Below are 19,221 nucleotides of genomic sequence, written 5' to 3'. Positions count from 1 at the left end.
GTGACTTTTACACAAAAGCTCCAAAATAACAGCCCCTACCCAACCCCCAACAATATCAATGCATGATTCAGCTGTTTACCACACCATGGGTATTGTAAATTCAATAAATACGCAACTCAGTAGTGGGTGTAATAAAGTCCACACACACACACACACCAGGTTATCTTTTAATTGTAAGGCAGACCAGCACATCTGAGAGCAGCGTTCCTGACAGGAGTATCTCGCAGGTGTGAGACGCCAGACCACCATTGTGTCTCAGTGCAAAATTAGACACCTCTCAAAAATGTGTGCGAAAGACACAGCGCACAGGATTTAGCAACGTGACGTGCTGAAAATCTCTCACCTCTTCCTTTTCATTCCACACTGTGAAGGAAAACTAATGATAGACTTTGTCCTTTAAAACACAATACACCGACATAGCCCACTCCTGGTGTAAAATATAAAGGGTTAATTCTCTGGAAATCAAAACAACAATGCATACATCCAGTCAGTTTAAAGAGAGGCTATATAAATTAAACTTGAACAGCTCCTCCAGTGGAGGATGCTATCGCCAACTTCCTGTATCGATCTCACTCGCACATTGATAAAAAGGGAGTGGCACAGTCAGGATTCTATTTCTGGATGTCTTGAGTGCCCTTAAAGGGATAGTTTGGATTTTTGAACATTAAGTTGTATGACACAGACCTCCGTGTTTGAACAATAAAACTGCTGCAGATCATTCTCTCTCTAGTACAGTTCCTCGTCTATGTAATCTATTTCATTAAGATAACCCGATGGATTTTCTCTGCAAGGTTCATTATCAGTTTCATAGTCCGACGTGTTTGTTTGGTTAATTTTCCCTCACTCTTGCGAGGCTGCACGGCGTAGTGATACGGGCCAGAAAATAGTGCCTAACTGTTGTGTCATGCATGCATATTTGTGGTTTAAAACCCGTTAAGTTATGTGTCCCAAACTCTCTCTCTCAGAACTAATTTTCTGGGACGAGATCTCCGAACCGGAAACCTCGTTCAATGATTTAACAACATTGCATCCACCATTCCTGGGGTCTGTGTAATACAACTTAATGTTCAAAAATCCCAAACTATCCCTTTAACACCATCCAGCCCCCTTTTGCTCCAGTACAAAGTGGTTAGGATGCGAGTGGAGCCATACCTAGTGTCCAGGATCACCAGCTAACTCACAGACATGACACAGTATGTCAGGCTGAAGAACATCACATCTGACAGTGTGGTCAACGGCACAGGGGCACCTCAGGGAACTTGAATTGGCCCCTCTTTTCGTCACCCTCGGACTTCGGCTACAACTCTGAGTCATGTCACATTTGCACATGTGCTTGCTGATGACACAGCCATCATGGGCAGGCAGTATCGGGGAAAACTGGGAGGAGTACAGAAGTCTGGTGAGGGACCGAGATCACACCCCTGAACAGTTCAGATTGACAGGGTTGATGTTGAGACTGTAGGGATCTAGAGGAGCTACATTGGTGAATGTTCAAAGTGAATGAAAGTCAGTGATCACCAGCATCTTGTTTTATGTACTGGTGTGCTGGTTGGGTGTGGCATGTCAAAGAGGGACTCCTCCAGGCTGGACACGCAGCCGGTGACAGGCCGCCACAACACAACCAGACTAAAAAACTCCTTTGTCCCCTGTGACATTAAAGTGTACAATCGTAGGAGGGAGCAGAGGGTTAGGACAGAAAGGAGGGAACACCTGTCCACCGTCCACGCAGTACAGACTGAACACTGGCCCAATTACTTGCTCATCCATTTCTATTGCTCTATTTTTGAAGTTAATATTGCACTTGTGTCTTTCTACCTCTCTGTGTCGATATCCTGTGTCTTATATTGTTAAGTTATTTGCAGTCGTTTAACGTATCTGTTTCCACTGCTGCACTACTGCAACCCGGAGGGAACTTCCCAAAGGCATGAATACGTTTTCTATCTAATCTAATCTAATCTCATCTTTATTTCCCTTATGTCTGAAAGAAAGTTGTCCTCCATTTTTTACAAAGCTCAGATTTGATCTAAGGTCACATAATATGCCCTTAGGGACAACAACCTGCTGCTGGTACATGAGGCCGACGGAACAAAATTTGTTCTCACATCAGATATAAGGAGAAATATTGTTTCATCTAATTTTTCATCTAATCGATGTGTAATTTCAGCTTTAAGAGGCCAAGCACGGCTTGTTAGCATTCACCTGAAATGTATGACTAAACTCTACAATTTAAGCCACTAAATCATCATAGAGCGATCTTAAAGAGGTTTTTTGTATGTGTGAGCAATACAAAAGTTGATAAAGAAAAGTTTGCATTTGCTTTAGCCAGATTATTGCAAAACATGCACAACAGCAGCGGAGTCCTCACTCCCACCACTAAAAAAAATATCTTTTGATACATGAAGCTGTCAGCTCATTTACATTAGGCCTAAAACAGTATAGTTTGCTGTTGTGTCACAATAAATTACATAATGTAACCCAGGGGTCGGGAACCTTTTTGACTCAGAGAGCCATGAAAGCAAAATATTTGCAAATTTATTTCAGTGAGAGCCATATAATATATTTTAAGACTGAATTTAACTAAATGTGAGTATAATAAGCCTCTGAATTTATTCTTTTAAATAATGTTGTTATAATACTCACCATTAATGCGACTTCTGGTTCTTGTGGACCCTTTTATTGGCAGAACAGCAAGACTTTCTTCGCGCAGTGTGTCACCAGCAGCATATCTTGCAATCACACTGAACTGCGACAAATGACTTACGTCTGTTGACTCATCCAAAGCCAGGGAATAGAACGGTGCTGCATTTATGTCATTCACTTGCGTTTCCTCCACTTCTAAAATCGATGGATGGATTAAAACAAGTGATAATATTTTATGTTTTATCTGAAAAGCCGAAATCTGCGAGCCAGATGAAATCATCAAAAGAGCCACACCTGGCTCGCGAGCCATAGGTTCCCTACCCCTGATGTAACCGCTTATTAATCTTTATCTATTCATTCTCTTCTCCCTTCTTGCTTCATGTGCTTCAGTAAAGCACTTGGAATCTGGACGGTACTATATAAATAACCCCGCCTACCTATATAAAAGGTAACCTAGAACTTCAACAATATGCTGAGGCGGATCTTTTTCCTGTTAATATGAAGAAAGCGAACAATGGCATTAAAAAGACAAAAAAAAAACAAAAAAAACAAGAGGGGGAGAGGTATAAAATCAAGATGCAAGCATATACGGACAGAGGTCACATGCAGCCAATATCAGGTTATAATGAGTTATTTTTCTGTATGTTTGTTTTATTAGTATATTCATTTTGCATTATAAATACTAACAATTTATATTATGAACTATTTATTGTTCCATAAATTGCCTATATCTTTTGTGCAAAACATTCTTTTTTCCACTTGATTGGCTCCCTACTTGTGGTTAGCACGAAGACCCGGGTTCGCGACCCGGTTTCCTCCCACTGTCCTGAAACATGCAATATGGGGATTAAGCAAATTGGACACTCTAAATTGACCGTAGGTGTGAGAGTGGACGGTTGTCTGTCTCTATATATGGCCCTGTGATGGACTGTCCAGGGTGTGCTCCGCATATCGCCCTATGTCAGCTGAGATTGCCACAGCACCCCCCCGTGAGCCTTATGTGGAGGATAAAGCTGTAGAAGATGGAAGGGTGGATGGATTCCCCCCCTACAAGACACTCAATGGCCTCCAGTTCATTTGAGTTAGAGACCCCTGATTTAGAATATTTCTCTCAACCAAAATGACATTTTTATCATTTTATTATTATATCATATTCAACTGTGATAACATGTCATAACTGAAACTTAAATGGCTCAAAAATGAACTTATAAGCTGTGGCTGTGAGTTATGGGAGCAATGATGTTGAAAAAAAGTTTACACTTCTTGTGTGCAGAGCTGATATCTGGGCAAACTGAAATTAACTATGTGACAAGGCTTCTCTGGGTCAAGTATCTATGTGGATAAGCAGTTAAAATATACTTCTGCTAAAAACACTACCTCTGAAAAATGAAGTTTTATTTCCAAAGTCATTCTTTCCTATGTCAGCCTGAACTGAACAAAGAGACCTATTTTCTAAAGCATTCAGCATATATATATAGTATATAAAATCACCTTTCAAGAAAAACTAATACGAATTTTAGGGTAATATATTAATGCAAATGATGTGTCAAACAATCTCCTCCAGTGCTTATAGTTTAAAAATTACACGTGAGTTCAGAGGAAATTGCTTCTGAACAAGAAAATGATAGATCTATAACACAGGAGTACTCTCTTTGGGGCAGGTTTGAGCAACTCCTTTGAGAATACCGCTGCGGTGAAGACAAATGGTTACAATCAGGAGGTTAAACCTGTCAGTCGTTACGCCCTTTCTACCTTTATGGATCATGCAGAAGAGTCACGGAAATTCATTCTCTTAAGGGACGATCAAAGAACAAGTTTCATTAAATGGAGGGAGAAAAAGAATCTCCTCAGAGATGCCGTCTTCAGGATGACTACTACGGACTAAAAGGTTATGGTGAGACTGAGTTAATAACACACCTTTCGAAGGGACTAATAAGAATGTTGTATTAAGATACAGGACTGTGCAACGGTGTGAAGAAAAGCTGTTAAGCATGAATGCTTTCACAAAATAATACCAAGTTTGTTTTTCATCAATTTACAAAATCCAGGGTGAGCCGACAGAAGGAAAAAATTAAATCAAATCAATGTTTTGTGTGACCACACTTTGCCTTCCTTTTAATAGACCTGCTTTATAGCAACCGTTAACCGCAGGTGCCACACAGCTGATTCAGAGCAACAGATTAGACTGCACACAGGTAAACACACAGTGCATGCAAATATGTGTATATAGTGTTTGACATACACAGTAAGATGGGGGGATCAGCCATCCTAAAACATACTGGTAGCCAGTGGAGCGAGGCCAATATTGGCGTTATATATGTGAAGGCGCACCAGCTCTGCACAAGCTGCACACGATGCATCAACAACTGCATGGTCAATACCAAAATACAGGGAGTTGCAGAAATCCGTACATGTAATGAAAACATGGATTACCCCTCGGGAATTAGACCTTTGCAGTTAAGCTGTATTTTTGTCTTCCCCTGCTATTTTTCATATTCGCCATACTTAATTTTTCTGATTAAGCCTGAATGCAACAGCCTGAATGAATGTATTCAGATTTCCCGTAGGTCCTACTTCCTGACATGGCTTGGTCTATTTACACCACTGTATTTTAACGTTGGCGTAATGTTGGTCGTGAACCCAAGTTCTGATTGAATTGTTTTAGGGAAAAAGGTAGAAAATACATTTGTAACAGTTTGCTTCCTCAGTGATAATATCTGTAAAAAACAAATTTAACAAATCAGGACAGAAATACCACCAAGATGTGGCTTCATAAATAAATTCCCTGACTGTGTTTTAACTTTGCAAATGAACGACTGTCATTGGCTGCTGTGATTCAAAGATATCGAAGACATCCTTGACCAGTGTAAGAGACATGCTTCAACGCTTGAATAACTTATTTGTGGATCAATACATCGCCATGAACTCTATTAGGTTCACCTCTTTGATAATTACCAGTGCCTGCTGTGCAAATTATATTTTGGAGAAGGAAAGGAGGGACTACATGGTGGAGTAATGGCTGCCAAACAACAAGAAGGTGCCACTGAGGGTCGAGTTTGCACGTTCTCCCTGTGTGTTCTCCGGTTTCTTCCCACAGTCCAAAAAACGGGGTGTGTTCACAGCCAAAAGTTGTCACTTTTTTCAAATACCGGGAGGAGAACCACTGAAAAGTCGCCACAGAGTCCAGGGTGTACCCTGCCTTTTGCTGTGTCAGCTGGGATTGGCTCCAGCTCCCCACATTCCCTCAAGTGCAGGATAAAGCAGCAGACAGTGAATAAATGACTGAAGGAAGCAAAGAACAAATATAAACTGTATAAATGAGTGGCGTCTTGTGTATTTTTGTGTGCGCATATACACAAAAACCACATCAGAAGACGCCTCAGACGTAAAAAAAAAAAAAAAGAATTCTGAGTATTTAAGTGACAGCTACATGTAACAGCAATGATTTATTTTTTTTCCCTTGATGCATGAGCTTTTCTTTTTTTAAATATAAATATATATCTATCATTGACAGAGCTGTCCCACACTGTCTTTTGTCATTTCTGTTTCAAAGTAATGAGAATGCATCTCTATTTTAACATTGCAGGGTGATCAACTACTGAAGAGGCATATGAATATGAGTGGCACCACTGCTTTAATTTGTTTTTAGTTTCATCAGACTTGTTTGTTAGACAAAATCTCTATGAATAATTTACTGGATGTCAGCTTAATCCCGGTTTACCCTTTCTGACTGACAAAGGCATGCAGCGAAATTGCCAGCATTGGTTATATTTATTTGCGGTGCAAAAGGGGCCAAGGGAGAACATGACTGTTCATGACATGGAAAACAACGTTTCAGATGTATTTAATATGAACTGTAAGACGGTGAGAATGTGAGGATATTAATACTAATTACAATACAAGCAACAGGGAATCATAACTCCTGTTTGCACGGGAAGGGTGATGCTTCAACCTTTTCACTTCCATTTTCTACACAGCTCAACGGCATTCTAAATTACATTTCACAAGAATAAAAATGATCTAACAAATGTGCTTAACCACCTCTAAATTAAGCACTGGTAATTATCAAAGTCTTTTTTTTATGTTACATCAGTATGTAGAAGCTTTTTAATCAAAATGATATTTTTAAAATATCTAAAAAATATAATTATTATTGTTATCCATGAATTTTCAAATTGTGTTGTGTTGCAAGTCCGCCTGTTCATCCCCTATCTGTAGAAGCAAGTGTCAAATGTTAACCTGGAGGTAATAATATCTCCCCTGCACTTCCCTGACCACTGTCCAGAACCAGAGCAGGAATGTTAACACTACACTGAAGATAATCAACTACAATGATGTAGTTAAACATACAGTAATTCCTAATTTGGGGTTGCAGGAATACTACATAAATAGAATAATTTCTAGATCTTGACATATATCATGTCAAAATGTGAAATACTAGCATTTTTAGTAACAGATATTTGTGACTAAATGTTTTGTACCTCTGTAGTTAAGCATAACATATGTTTTGTTAATTGTAAAACAAAGGGTAAACATTATGCTATTATTTTACTTGTGCAGCCCACTTAAGATGTGGCCCCTGACTTGCAGTGAGTTTGACACCACTGACTTAAACTGTCAATTCCTGTGCATCTTTCTGTGGCTCGGAATAACATTTTTTTTCATCTTGCTTCCGACAAATGTGACAACAGATGCCTCCACCGACTCCGCTGCTTAGCTCTTCGCTACAGCTCGAGTCAGCAGATTTGTTTGTTACTTTGCCATCTACAGTACAGAAACAGACACATCCACATGTCGCGTTTCAGACGCTTTGGTGTTGCTGCGAGCGTCTGCTCAGGGCGACAGTTTAGCTCGTCTGTGTCCTCCACGGTCACAGCAAACAACGTGACGTCACTGCTGACTTCTTCTGATGAGGAAACGGGGCTTCATTTTTTTTTTGATTTCTCAATCAGTCGTTTCAATAATCAGTGACTAGTCAGCCCTAAATATCCTCATTAGATCATAATATCTATAAAAAATACACTATGTTGCAATGTTAAAACACACCAGAAGCTACACAAATACTAACATCTGGTCATGAACTGATCTCAAAACAGTGCTTTTGCTTTAGAAAGGAACTAAAGCAAAGGCTATGCATGTAAAATATGACAGTTGGAAAAGAATATGTACAGTTTTTGGGAAAAGTGTTCCTAAAATATAAAATAATATTAACTATAAGTAAGTAACTTTATTATTCATGCCAAGACATCGCCAACTACATAGGGTAAAGCCTTCTCCTTTACCTTTCCCAGATGTTTCAGAAGCCTGTGCACACGGAACTGTTTGTGAGGAACTGAGAATGTGCATGTTAAGCCATTAGATTGGTTTTGTGTGGCCTCAATTTCATATAAAGCATGTCAAATTTTCTTTTAATAGAGGTGTAACCCTTCATCAGCGCTCAGAGAGTGCTGCACTGCCCCGAGTCAACTAGCCGGCTATTGTAAAATTGTTATTATCCGCCATGCAGGTACTAGAATTTTACACTATCTATCAAAGGGTACTTTAATTCATTCAAATATTAATGCAATTTCTTTCCCTTTTTCTCATAAAAATGTGGAGATAAAATTTGCTTCAACAAAGAACAAATGTCTACATGTGAATAGTTTTTTTTTTTTTTTTCTTAACAATGCTTTTTGAGCACAGTCATTGCTGTGGAACCATTGGTTAGTTTGAGCTAAGAGATGTCAAAAATAATTCAGGATTTTCATATGAAAATTGAAAAGAAGTAAAAGAAATCCATCATGCAAGTCTATATGTGTGTTACCTGCCCAGTCTGTCTGATCTTCAGACGGAGATAACTCGCTTTACAGGCAGATTAAAATAGTCTGGTGGATGCTGCTCTTCAAACCCCTCATTAGTCTGTTTTATTCATGGTTTTTCCTTTCTGTAGTTGAGTCGGTAATTCACCCGGCGAAAGACAAGAGCACCAGAAGACAGCTCGACTCTAACCTTTAATTATTACGATTGCTTGTTAATTAATGCATCATGGCAGCACATGAATTCGTCTACAGGTATGTTCAAGAGTTTCATGGCCGATGTATGTTGGCCAATGTGCAGGGCTACGACTAACGATTATTTTCATATCAGTCAGTTCATTTATCCAACTTTCTTTCAGCCAGAAAATGCCAGAAAACATTGATCGGTGTTTCCAAAACCTTGAAATTATGTTCTCAAATGTATCTTGTTTTGTTCACAAACCAAAATAGATCAGTTTGAATTATTCTTTTTTTATCTGGACCAAAGAAAGAAGAAAATATTCACATTTAAGAAGCTAAAAGATCAGAGAATTTAAATAATGCGATGAATTTAGTTGATTTAATTGATTAATAATCAATGAATCCATAGATAGAAAATGGAGCAGAAAGGGGCAGAATCACTCACTCATTGAACATTTCCAGACAATGCTACAGCCATAAAATCAATATAAATCCAGACAGACTCATTATATTGATGGTCATAAGAGGGTTAAGTCAAAAAATGACCATGCTATAACATGAGAGATTAAAGAAATCTGTTGGAATCTAATTCACAATTTTAAATGTAATTTACAGCCTGCAAAGTCTGTTGGGGGAGTTTGTGTAGCTCCTAGCAAATGGGTTTATTGATGGAGTAGATGATCAAATATTATATTATAATATTATATGATATATATATATATATATATATATATATATACATATATACATACTGTATATGATATATAATAGTATTATTTTGATATTTGTACACATTTTAAACCCCTGTTGCCTTTACAAATGTCCCCATCAAGTTACCTGAGACTCTCAGTGCTGAGGCTCAATAAAGACAATGCTTTTGTCTTTAGGTATCGAATTCATGTTCTTTCAGCATCCTTAACCAACTGTGTTGTCTCTGGGACACGAGGACAGTCCTGAGTCCTGTTACTCGGCACAGGGTGTTTACACTTTACACTTCAAGATCCAGTAGCTGAAGTTTCCTCAGGAGTTGGTCAAGAGGCATGAATGCTATAGATTTACACAACAAGATGCCAGCTGGTCATGCATCTCTCCGTTTTGCTCAATGTGTAGGTAGACCGCCATTTGAAAAAAAATAACACTTTGTTTACCCTTGCTGCAACAAAACTTTATATCATAAAAGACTTTGAAAGAACCTTTCCCAACAATAGTTCCTTGAGTAATCTCACAGCCCCAACATATACTCCCACAAAACCAGCTTGCTTGTGTGCATGTGGGGAGACAAAGAGAAACCACACTTCATGCACAAAACCCTTCTAAGTACGACATACAGTACAGTAACGCTTTTGCCACCCACTGCAAGCCTTTGACACGCACAGTTGTTTCATTTCAAGAAGCTGAAATACAGTATGGGACATATAAGATGTATAAGATTTAGATTTCAAATCACAGACAGCCACAGTTGTGTATAAATTAAATAGAGGCAGAGATATTAAACCACATGCGTCACTTGGAATAGAAAAAAGTCTGTAAAGTCACCGACGGCATGAGCACAACTCATTATTGTGAGGTTAACCGCAGTTTCTACTAATTTGCAGCCGATAATTAGACTTGCGAACGCATTAAAGAGGAGTATGTCAAGTTCACGGACAAGATTGCATCAACGTCTTTGTTTGAGTGTTGTGGTGGGAGGAGCGACAGCTAAGCAATAGAGTTGAGAGAATTGCGTCACTGGACTGAGCCCTAAAGCAGGTTGGTGACTGTTGTGTGCATGAGACAACACCCTGTGATTAAGAAAAGGCATTTTAAAAATGAGATGTAGATTTTTATGTCCCGATGACAGTTAAAGGGTGGAAGCTATGGCTCTCCATCCGTTCATTTAGAAAGCAGCCTGGTCTTGCTCTGAAACAGCTGCCCTTAAGGCATGGTCAAGATGGCTGCTGAGTGTCAAAAAAACGTCCTAGGAGGGGTTCGGTAGAGGTCGCTCTTCCTTTGGCTGGATAACAAGGGTTCAAATCCCTGAATCGCTGGACATCCGCAGTAATGTGGGCACTGATGTGCCTGAACTAAAACTCTGGTCATCTCTGTAGTCGACCATGACCTCTGACATCTCACTGGGGGGGCGGTAAACTAAATGTGATTTAACTTACAGTGATCGAACGAGCATCACGTATTCATAAGAGATAAAGCATCGACTGTCCACATGGATAACAGCAACGCATGGACACTATACTGTGTCTCCAAAAAGCCGTAGAGAGTTTAAAAGAAACTATAGACCATAAGGTCGCCTCACCAAAAAGTACAAGATTGTAAAACCATGTTTTATGCTCCTGTAGAAGAATAGCGTAATGACATCACCCGTTTTATTCACAACGTTAAGGGTTAAAGTTCTTTACCCACAATCCTCTGGTGTGATAGCAATGTCTCTGATTGGAACGGGTCACTGTTAAAATGGAAATGTTCACTATAAACATGTACAGTCATGTACAAGTCATCTTGGGGGGTTTGATTCCCTTTCGAACATGCTATAAATAATATACTGCCAACATGGTTGAATAAAAAAGATAATAATAAGGATTTAGGACATCATTTTTGAAATAATTTTGTCTTTTATTATGATTTATTAATTGCGTTATCTCTTAGCTCATTTCAGACATGAACATACTTCCAGTGTTGGCACTGGCGGGTCTCGCTCCTCTTGCAAAGCACAAAAGGTTAAATATGGGGAAGAGAAAACTGAATGCTGATTACTTATTGCCCTGTAAGTACAAGTTCTCAGACAAAAAAAATAAATAAATGAAACACCATTAGCCTGTCCTTAGCATTAACATAATGTAAGTCACCCTCTCTAATGAAGAGGAAGGTTGAGCTGCTGGTTAAAGCTTAGATTTGAATTGCGTTGACCCCACGTGTCGACACCAGGCCGTCTCACTCTTCAGCCTGCAGACATGTGCGTCTGCTCGCTTTCCCTCTGCATCTCTATGAGGACACTATTACAGCTCCATACATCATTTCTGTACCGCTGCTGGTGCTCGCCGTGAACCTGGCCTGACGAAGCGAGAGCAGAGCAAACTCTCCTCCCTTACCTTGAGCAAGGCATTTAGCCTGTAACTGCTCCAGTGGAGCAATGAAGGAGGAAAAGAGATTCAAAGGAAGTGTCTTCACTCTATGGTTTGTTCACTTATGCCCTCGTGTGCTGGTGCTCAGGAATAACACAACCATATGACTCCTATATAGTGGGAATGATGCATTCATAGTGTAAATATAAGACCGTAGTGCATACACTGTGTGGCATATTTAGGTGAAAGGACCGGGCACGTTCATTAGAGGATTACGGAGACGTCTCAGTCCCCATTCGGAGCTGGTTTTAACATCCACCCCGGGAGCCCTCATCGCAAGTGCTTGGCTCCAACTTTAATTGGGAACACACCATAATGTGTCCTGAACGTGCCTTCAGATCCAATAACTGACATTGCATTCATCGCATTCAAGACCGCCACTTCAGCTGATGTCTGCTGACTCACTATTTGTGGACACCTACTCAATATTAACACTGAGGAACACCTGATTAGAGTAGTTAAAATCTTGTCTCATTTAAACAGTAATGCTTTGATTCACTCGGCCCTATATTTTTACACACAAAAAAACATAATAAACACATTGACAATGTCATTCAGACTGGTTAAAATGGTTAACTGTCCTCACAAAGCGATATAATGTCCACGTGCTCTCACTTGTGATCGCATCTCTCAGGACGGATATTAGTCTGCACAGGGGCCTCAAAATCATCAGGTATTTTTTTTCTTTTTTCAAATATTAAGATGACAGGAAATCCAAGACACAGAAGCAGCAGGACAAAAAGCAACAGCAGCTTTACCAGCACTATCACTGGACATCTCAGCAGCAGTGGCAATACATATAAATGTGTGTGTTACCTTGAACGAGGACGTGCACCGAGGTGGTTCTTGGTCGACTGCTAGTCTGGACCGCGCACACATACTGCCCCTCGTCCATCATATCCACGCTCTCAATCTTGATGGTAAACTCGTCTTGATTAAGGGTCACCAGGCTCACCCGAGGGTCCACCGACCATTTGTCTTCTCCAGCGTAGAGTATACTTGAGCGGTTAAGCCACGCTGTGTGTGTGACGACGTCCCCCTGTGCACACCTGTAAAGGAATAATAATGATGGTGAGAGTGGGCCTTTCACGGAGTGAACTGGAGGTCTTTTTTACTTAGAGGGGAGAAGAATGTAAATGCATTCATGCTTCATGGAATGTATTCAAACTCAATACATTCCAAGCTTGAATCAAAAGCACACAACGGCCCTTTAATAAAACCTCTGTTATTCAGGATGTGTTCAGGATCACTATGAAATTGAAAGGAACCCAGACACAGATAGGATGTCAATCACAAGGTCATCTATACACATAGAATAAAGTAGGCACTAACACCCAACAACTCCAGTCTTAAAAGAAAAGAATGAAAAGTTGTACTTAACCTCCAAAAGGAAACCAAAATGTCTTTTGGTTATATTTTGACTAACATCATCAGTTTTTGCTTTCCTGTCCACACACGTTAGGTTCTCAGAAACTTCTCTGGCACGCAGAAATGCCCAAACAAATTGTTAAGTGTTGTTAAAAGCATGCCAAGTGAACTGTAAAGTCAGAAGATGGACAGACGGACACATCACTCCTCCTAGTTTGGACTGATAACGAAGCGGAGCTGTTACTCAGTACAAAGTCAAAAATCCTCTGGCTTTTTTCATGTTCTACACTTTGTTTTCTTCCAAAAAAAAAAGGGTCACAAGACTAAAGCTCCACACAATCAACAACGATGACGTCGCGGCTGACGAGAACAAGTTAGCACGATTCCTAAGGTCTCTGTTTTTGTCCTGGAGTTTTTAAACAAAAAACAGAGCCAGCAGCTCCTCCAACTTCTCCATTTTTAGGGCTCTAAAACTCCGGGGTAGTGTGCATGACAGCTGTATCCAGAAGAGTTTTTAAACAAAATCAAACAGAGCATTATGGATGGAGCACTACTCTCCAACAAAGTGCCAACACTCATGAGCAGATGGGACCACCTTTGGGAGGAAAATTGGTAGGAGGATATTGAAAAATGTCCCCAAGGTCACTGAGCAAATTTTGAGCACATTTGAGCAATCAAGTTAACATTATTGCTTGAAATACTAATACGTTCTCCATGAGCTCAGTCAAATGACGTTGTGGGAATGCAGCATCCGGTTCAGTCATCGGGTTTCTTTTGTTAATCCAAACACACACACACACTTGTATTTTGACATTTGAAAGTGACTGAAACAATGAGCTGGAACGTCGCCCCGCTGTGCTCCACTGAAATTACAACAGCTTGGTTTCACCAGTCACAAAACCCAGCTCTGATAGCAGACCTGGGGTCACTGATCTCTCGCTGTTTCCATGGAGCAACACATTTGTGATATTTTAGTTTCAGGCAGATTTTCTTGGACTCCACAGAGAACAGAGCACACAATAGCTGTGCAGAAAACAAATAACTAAATAAACAAGAAAAAGTAGGAGTTGTTTGACTAATACAACAAAGTAAAGACACTTACTCTAATTTCCTTGTAACTTAATTTAAAAGTTAAATGTTTTGATCAGTGGTAAGAAGAACTTAAAACTTTGCACATTGTTAACTTTCCAGCAGCCAACTGCTGTTTATGTCTGGGTTTGTTTAACCCTCCGTGGGCAGAATTACCGTTATACAAAAGCTTTGTGCGAGAGATTTAAACATTTAAATCCCAACAGTTTGAAGTGGTGGCAAATGTAAGCTCAACACTTAGGAGTGGGAAGACTCTCAGCTCCACTTAAGCTGTCACAGTATCACTCTCTTCCACTTCAGCAGCTGCAGGAAGGTTATTGGCATCCTTAGGGCATTTATGCAGCTATAGTGTGGGGGGGGGGAACAAAAAAGGAGGAAAAAGGTGAGAGTGTGCATGTATGTGTGCACTTCATCAACACATATGAGCGATGGCTTATTTAAACCAACGAATCAAACGGATGGTTTGTGCGATAGTGTTATCAAGTGCTTGTTTCTAACGACTGCAATAATATGCAGCCACAGTGCAACATGTAAAGCTTCATACATTTAGAAAAACACCAAGACACTTTACTTGTCAATCCCGATTCAGACTTCAGCCTGATTTCCCAGTTGCCAACAAGTTTTGTTTCTCGCAGACAAACACCTCCGCTCCCCCCACCTCCCAACTGGCACGTGATTGTCAATCTCCAATTGCTACGTATATGTGCATGAACTCTTCAAAGATTATCATTAAAGAGGCTCACTGATGCCTCTCACACGCATCACAGACCCCCAGTCGGATTTTGAACCACTACACTGGCTGTCTACGGAGAGTCTGCCCCCTTCCATCTCTTCCATAATGGTATGATCCTAGTCTGTCCTCACATGTCACTGGCCGCATGGTGTGTCCATCCAAATAAAGTCCTGCCCCCGCCTGCATGGATTCTCAGCAGAGCTGAGCAGGAGCGGCAGAAGACTCGGCTCTGCCCGAACCGGGAGTCAGCTCTTCTCGTTCACTACAAAGAATCGGTTCTTAGAGCCGGCTCGTTCCCGAACGACACATTGACTAATTGGTTGGGGCTCCATCTGGGGATAGATCGTGTGGCGTGTGTGTGACATAAGGAGACATGAATTGCCAGCTTGCCGTGTCATGTATACACATGAAGGCAGCAAATACTGTTTTGACATGCAAACTGTATTTCAGTCCTACCAATTTCAAAGTCATTTTGTGTGAACTTAGCGCAACTTCCCTTTTAAATTAGAGTGATACCCATCGTGTGCCTGAGAACAAGACCCAGTGTAGAGATGTTGAGGTTACCCACGGATTCGCAAGGACAAATGGCTGCAAACACATGGATGCTCAGTCAGGAGTAAAAACTGAAGGATGATACATTTCTTGGCAGGAATCCAACAGACGGCCTCTTCGGTGAGTGGTATATCTGCCCTATCAGCCTCAGTGTCCTTGTTAATCCATTACCTAAGGAGACATTCATGTTTACATGAATACAGAAAGGGAAAGGAAAAAAAAAGAGGGCCTTTGATTCTCGTTGGAAAGAAAAGCAAAACAAACATGTTGGTTTCCCCACTGTTGAGCTACAGCATGGGATACAGGGTCTAATCTCTCTACAAAAGGCAAACGTGATAAATAACACGGTAAACTGAAGGTGATTTGAACACACACTGCACAACAACATGACATTGTCCTTCAACTTCCTGACAAGTTTTTTTTCAATTGAGATCAGAAAAAAAAGTTATTGTACAACTTTGTCTCTCTTATTTTTTTTTTCCAGTTGTTGCAGTTATTGCCAATGCCAATGTTCTAATGGCGACATTTAACAGTAAAACAGCCAATAAGAATGTCTTATCTCAGTGGTAAAAATCTCTATTCACTGGCAACACTGTAGAGAAGCTGCCGACCTCTCATTCTCTCTCACATCACTTCATTTACATTATGATCGAAGGTTACTATGGCAATATTGATCAATACTGCTAAAAATACCAGAGCCCTAAACAATGGCTTTTTCACTATTCATCCTTTTCAGTATAAAGGAGATGTGATGTGTTGTGATGACATGAATCAGATAACCATTCTTTTCTTTTTTTTTTCAGTTCATAATATTTTACAGTGAAGCGAGACATGCTATGAGGCCATTATAGTGTCTCAATGCACTGTGACTTCACTGCGGGCTGTGGTTTCATCCAGGGAGCTCTGTGAAACATAGATTCCCATTTGAGTTAATCACAGTCTGACTTATTCTTACTTAGGATTTCTCTCCTCCGCAGCTGGCAGTGTGATTATTTTTATGCTTCGACGCCTTAATGGACTGTGTAGTCCACGGGTTTAGTTACGTAAAGCTCATGTTTCATGACGTGTGGTATGGATCTCTATGAATGACACATAATAGAATAATAGAATTCAGTATTTTTATTGCGTTTTGTTGTAAAACAGATGGCAACCGCTGTTTAGGTGTAGTTGGTATTAAATCATTTTTAGTGTTAAAAATGACTTGATATAACGGCTTCTGGCTCTGGGAGGACGTTCATATATTCTGGCCACTAATGGGTAAAAGGTAGTTGTGAGGGTTACTTCCGCATTAGGGGTGGGAATATCAGGGCAACTCACAATATAAAATGCGATTCTGCAATTATCAATTCATGACAATGCAATAGTCATATACTAGTAAAAGTAATACTAGTAAAAAGATAACGTGCAATATTTGAAGGAGATTTTCTACACTATGACAGAGAAGCATGCTCTGCCTTTTAATGAGGGAATAGTGGGGGATGCATTGTCACCGACATTCAATGTCAACGAGAAGATACTGTTCAAGTTTGCAGTATGCAGTGTGTGTGTGAGGTTTGTTTCCACGTTGTGGAATAAAACAGCAGAGACACATTTCAACATAGTGGAAGTACAATTCTACTGGGAGACCCTCATGTGGAGGATAAAGTACTAAAAGATGAATGGAGTGAGGTCAAAGGTCAGGGAACAAGCAACTCCACTGCTGTGTCACATGTAAATTGTAAATAAAGCTTTTCCCTCACTTACGTAATATTATATATTAATATATCTGCCCGCATTGTCAATTTGTTTCTCCACAACACTGGCTGGTGAACTATATGGCACTAATGTGATGTTGTAATCATTTGAAAATTTGAGAGTTAAATTGCACGGGAGTGAAATTTACGTGACACCGGGTTGTAGGAGATGGCATTTCCTCACCAGCACCCATGGCCCTTAAAAGAGCAGATTATTTGGTGATTTTACTTGAAGTCTCATGAAACCTGGAATATCAAAAGCAACATGAATTTAAAACCGGATTAACATAATTATGAAGTGTCACTGAGATCTGCTGAAGAGACTAAATGATTACAAACAAATTAGCATTATCCATCCAGAATTAACCTAGAGGATAAAAAGATAACACAACAACATTCAACACCTACCTTCCCTTAGCTTGAGCTCATGAGTTTTTTTTAGTTTTAGAGTTTTATTTATTTGATGCTTAATTCTCTCGCTTTGCTTTACTTCGCCCACATTTTGTCTTGAATACTTTTGGCTTCGTAGGAAAGTGAATGCAGAGTTTTAACCATCTGTGGAACCATATATTCCTTTAACACTGGGCAGTGATGACTTTATGAACTTTTTTGTGAATAAATTAACATCAATTAGAGAAAACATTGACTCATCTTTTAGCACAAGAGCTTTAGAAGCACCAGATGCACAGTTAGACAGTTTCTCACCTATAGATCCCCCTGAGTTAACATCATTAGTTTCATCATCCAAGCCATCAACCTGTTAGTTAGATCCTATCCCCACCAAAATTTTAAATCCTCCTCCTCACGTACAAAGCACTTAATGGTCAGGCCCCTTCATACCTGAAAGACCTAGTCTTACCTTATCACCCTAACAGACCACTTAGGTCACAAAATACAGGTTTACTTGTGGTTCCCAGAGTCTGTAAGAGCAGAATGGGAGGCAGAGCCTTCAGTTACCAGGCTCCTCTCCTGTGGAACCAGCTTCCAATGATAGTTCGGGAGGCGGACACTCTCTCTGTATTTAAAGTTAAACTTAAAACTTTCCTTTTTGATAAAGCTTATAGTTAGAGCTGGTTCAGGGAAACTCTCTCACACTCAGCATTTGATTATGACTTTTTATATGTCATTAACCTTGTCTCTTTCTCTCCCTAGTTTGTGTCTTTCCTTCCTTCCCTTCCTCTCTCTCTCTGTATTCTCATCATGCAGGTTGCAGGATCAAGATCCAGGAGTCTCTCCCGAGGCTATCCATCTTATCATCACCATTATTATTATTGTCCTTTCTCTCCCCCCTTTCTGTCCCCCACCTCTCCACTGTCCCCCATTTTTCCTTTCATCCCAACCGGTCGAGGCAGATGACTGCACATCTCTGAGCCTGGTTCTGTCAGAGATTTCTTCCTGTTAAGAGGGAGTTTTTTCTCTCCACTGCTTGCTCATTGTGTGAACTGTTGGGGATCTCTGCTCTCCTTGATGTTGTCTATGTACAGTGCCTTGAGATAATGTATGTTATGATTTGGCGCTATACAAATAAAACTGAATTGAATTGAATTGTGGCAATGGTTAAAAAAAATTACTGGTCTACAAAAAACACTTGTGTGTTGCAGTACAGCAGAACCTGGGACTACCAACTGATGTCCAAACGAAACGTGTAACCAAAAAGTCATCATTCCCCATATGAATTGAAAAAAACAACAACTTCATTTTCCTGTCTATTTTACAGCTTTCAAAGTCAGGGCCACGATCGCTGCAGCCCTCTGTGGTTTTCGCTTAACTTCGGAGGGTCAGTGACACAGTTACGTGTATCCTGGCGCAGTGTTTATGCCGGGCAACTCTGTGCAGTTGCAGTGAACGAGTGGGAGTGCTGTCTCTTTGGGCATGATGGAAAAGTACAAAACAAAGTCATTAAGATGTGAAATTGCAGCCGCTGGTCTTCCAATGGTCATCGGATAATGAGGAGTGAGAGTAGAGGTCCAATGTCTCATTTTCTGGAGTTGTGCAAAAGCATAATTAGTCTACAT

The 19,221-nt window shown here is 40.2% G+C and overlaps 1 protein-coding gene across 4 annotated transcripts in view; it reads right to left on the bottom strand.

The window, feature by feature from the left end:
- Window positions 1–19,221, bottom strand: part of ntm (neurotrimin) — a 396,350-nt gene that overhangs the window by 24,375 nt on the left and 352,754 nt on the right. For all 4 annotated transcript variants that reach the window (XM_044041720.1, XM_044041719.1, XM_044041721.1 and 1 more), the window contains one exon: window positions 12,548–12,780. In XM_044041720.1, coding sequence (XP_043897655.1) covers window positions 12,548–12,780 — 233 coding nt within the window. The remainder of the gene's footprint in view (window positions 1–12,547; window positions 12,781–19,221) is intronic.

Source organism: Solea senegalensis, linkage group LG13, assembly GCF_019176455.1.
Source record: "Solea senegalensis isolate Sse05_10M linkage group LG13, IFAPA_SoseM_1, whole genome shotgun sequence".
In the NCBI taxonomy this organism is placed as follows: domain Eukaryota; kingdom Metazoa; phylum Chordata; class Actinopteri; order Pleuronectiformes; family Soleidae; genus Solea; species Solea senegalensis.
The sequence above is the reverse complement of the archived record's forward strand: the minus strand, read 5'-3'. Positions and strand labels throughout refer to the sequence as shown.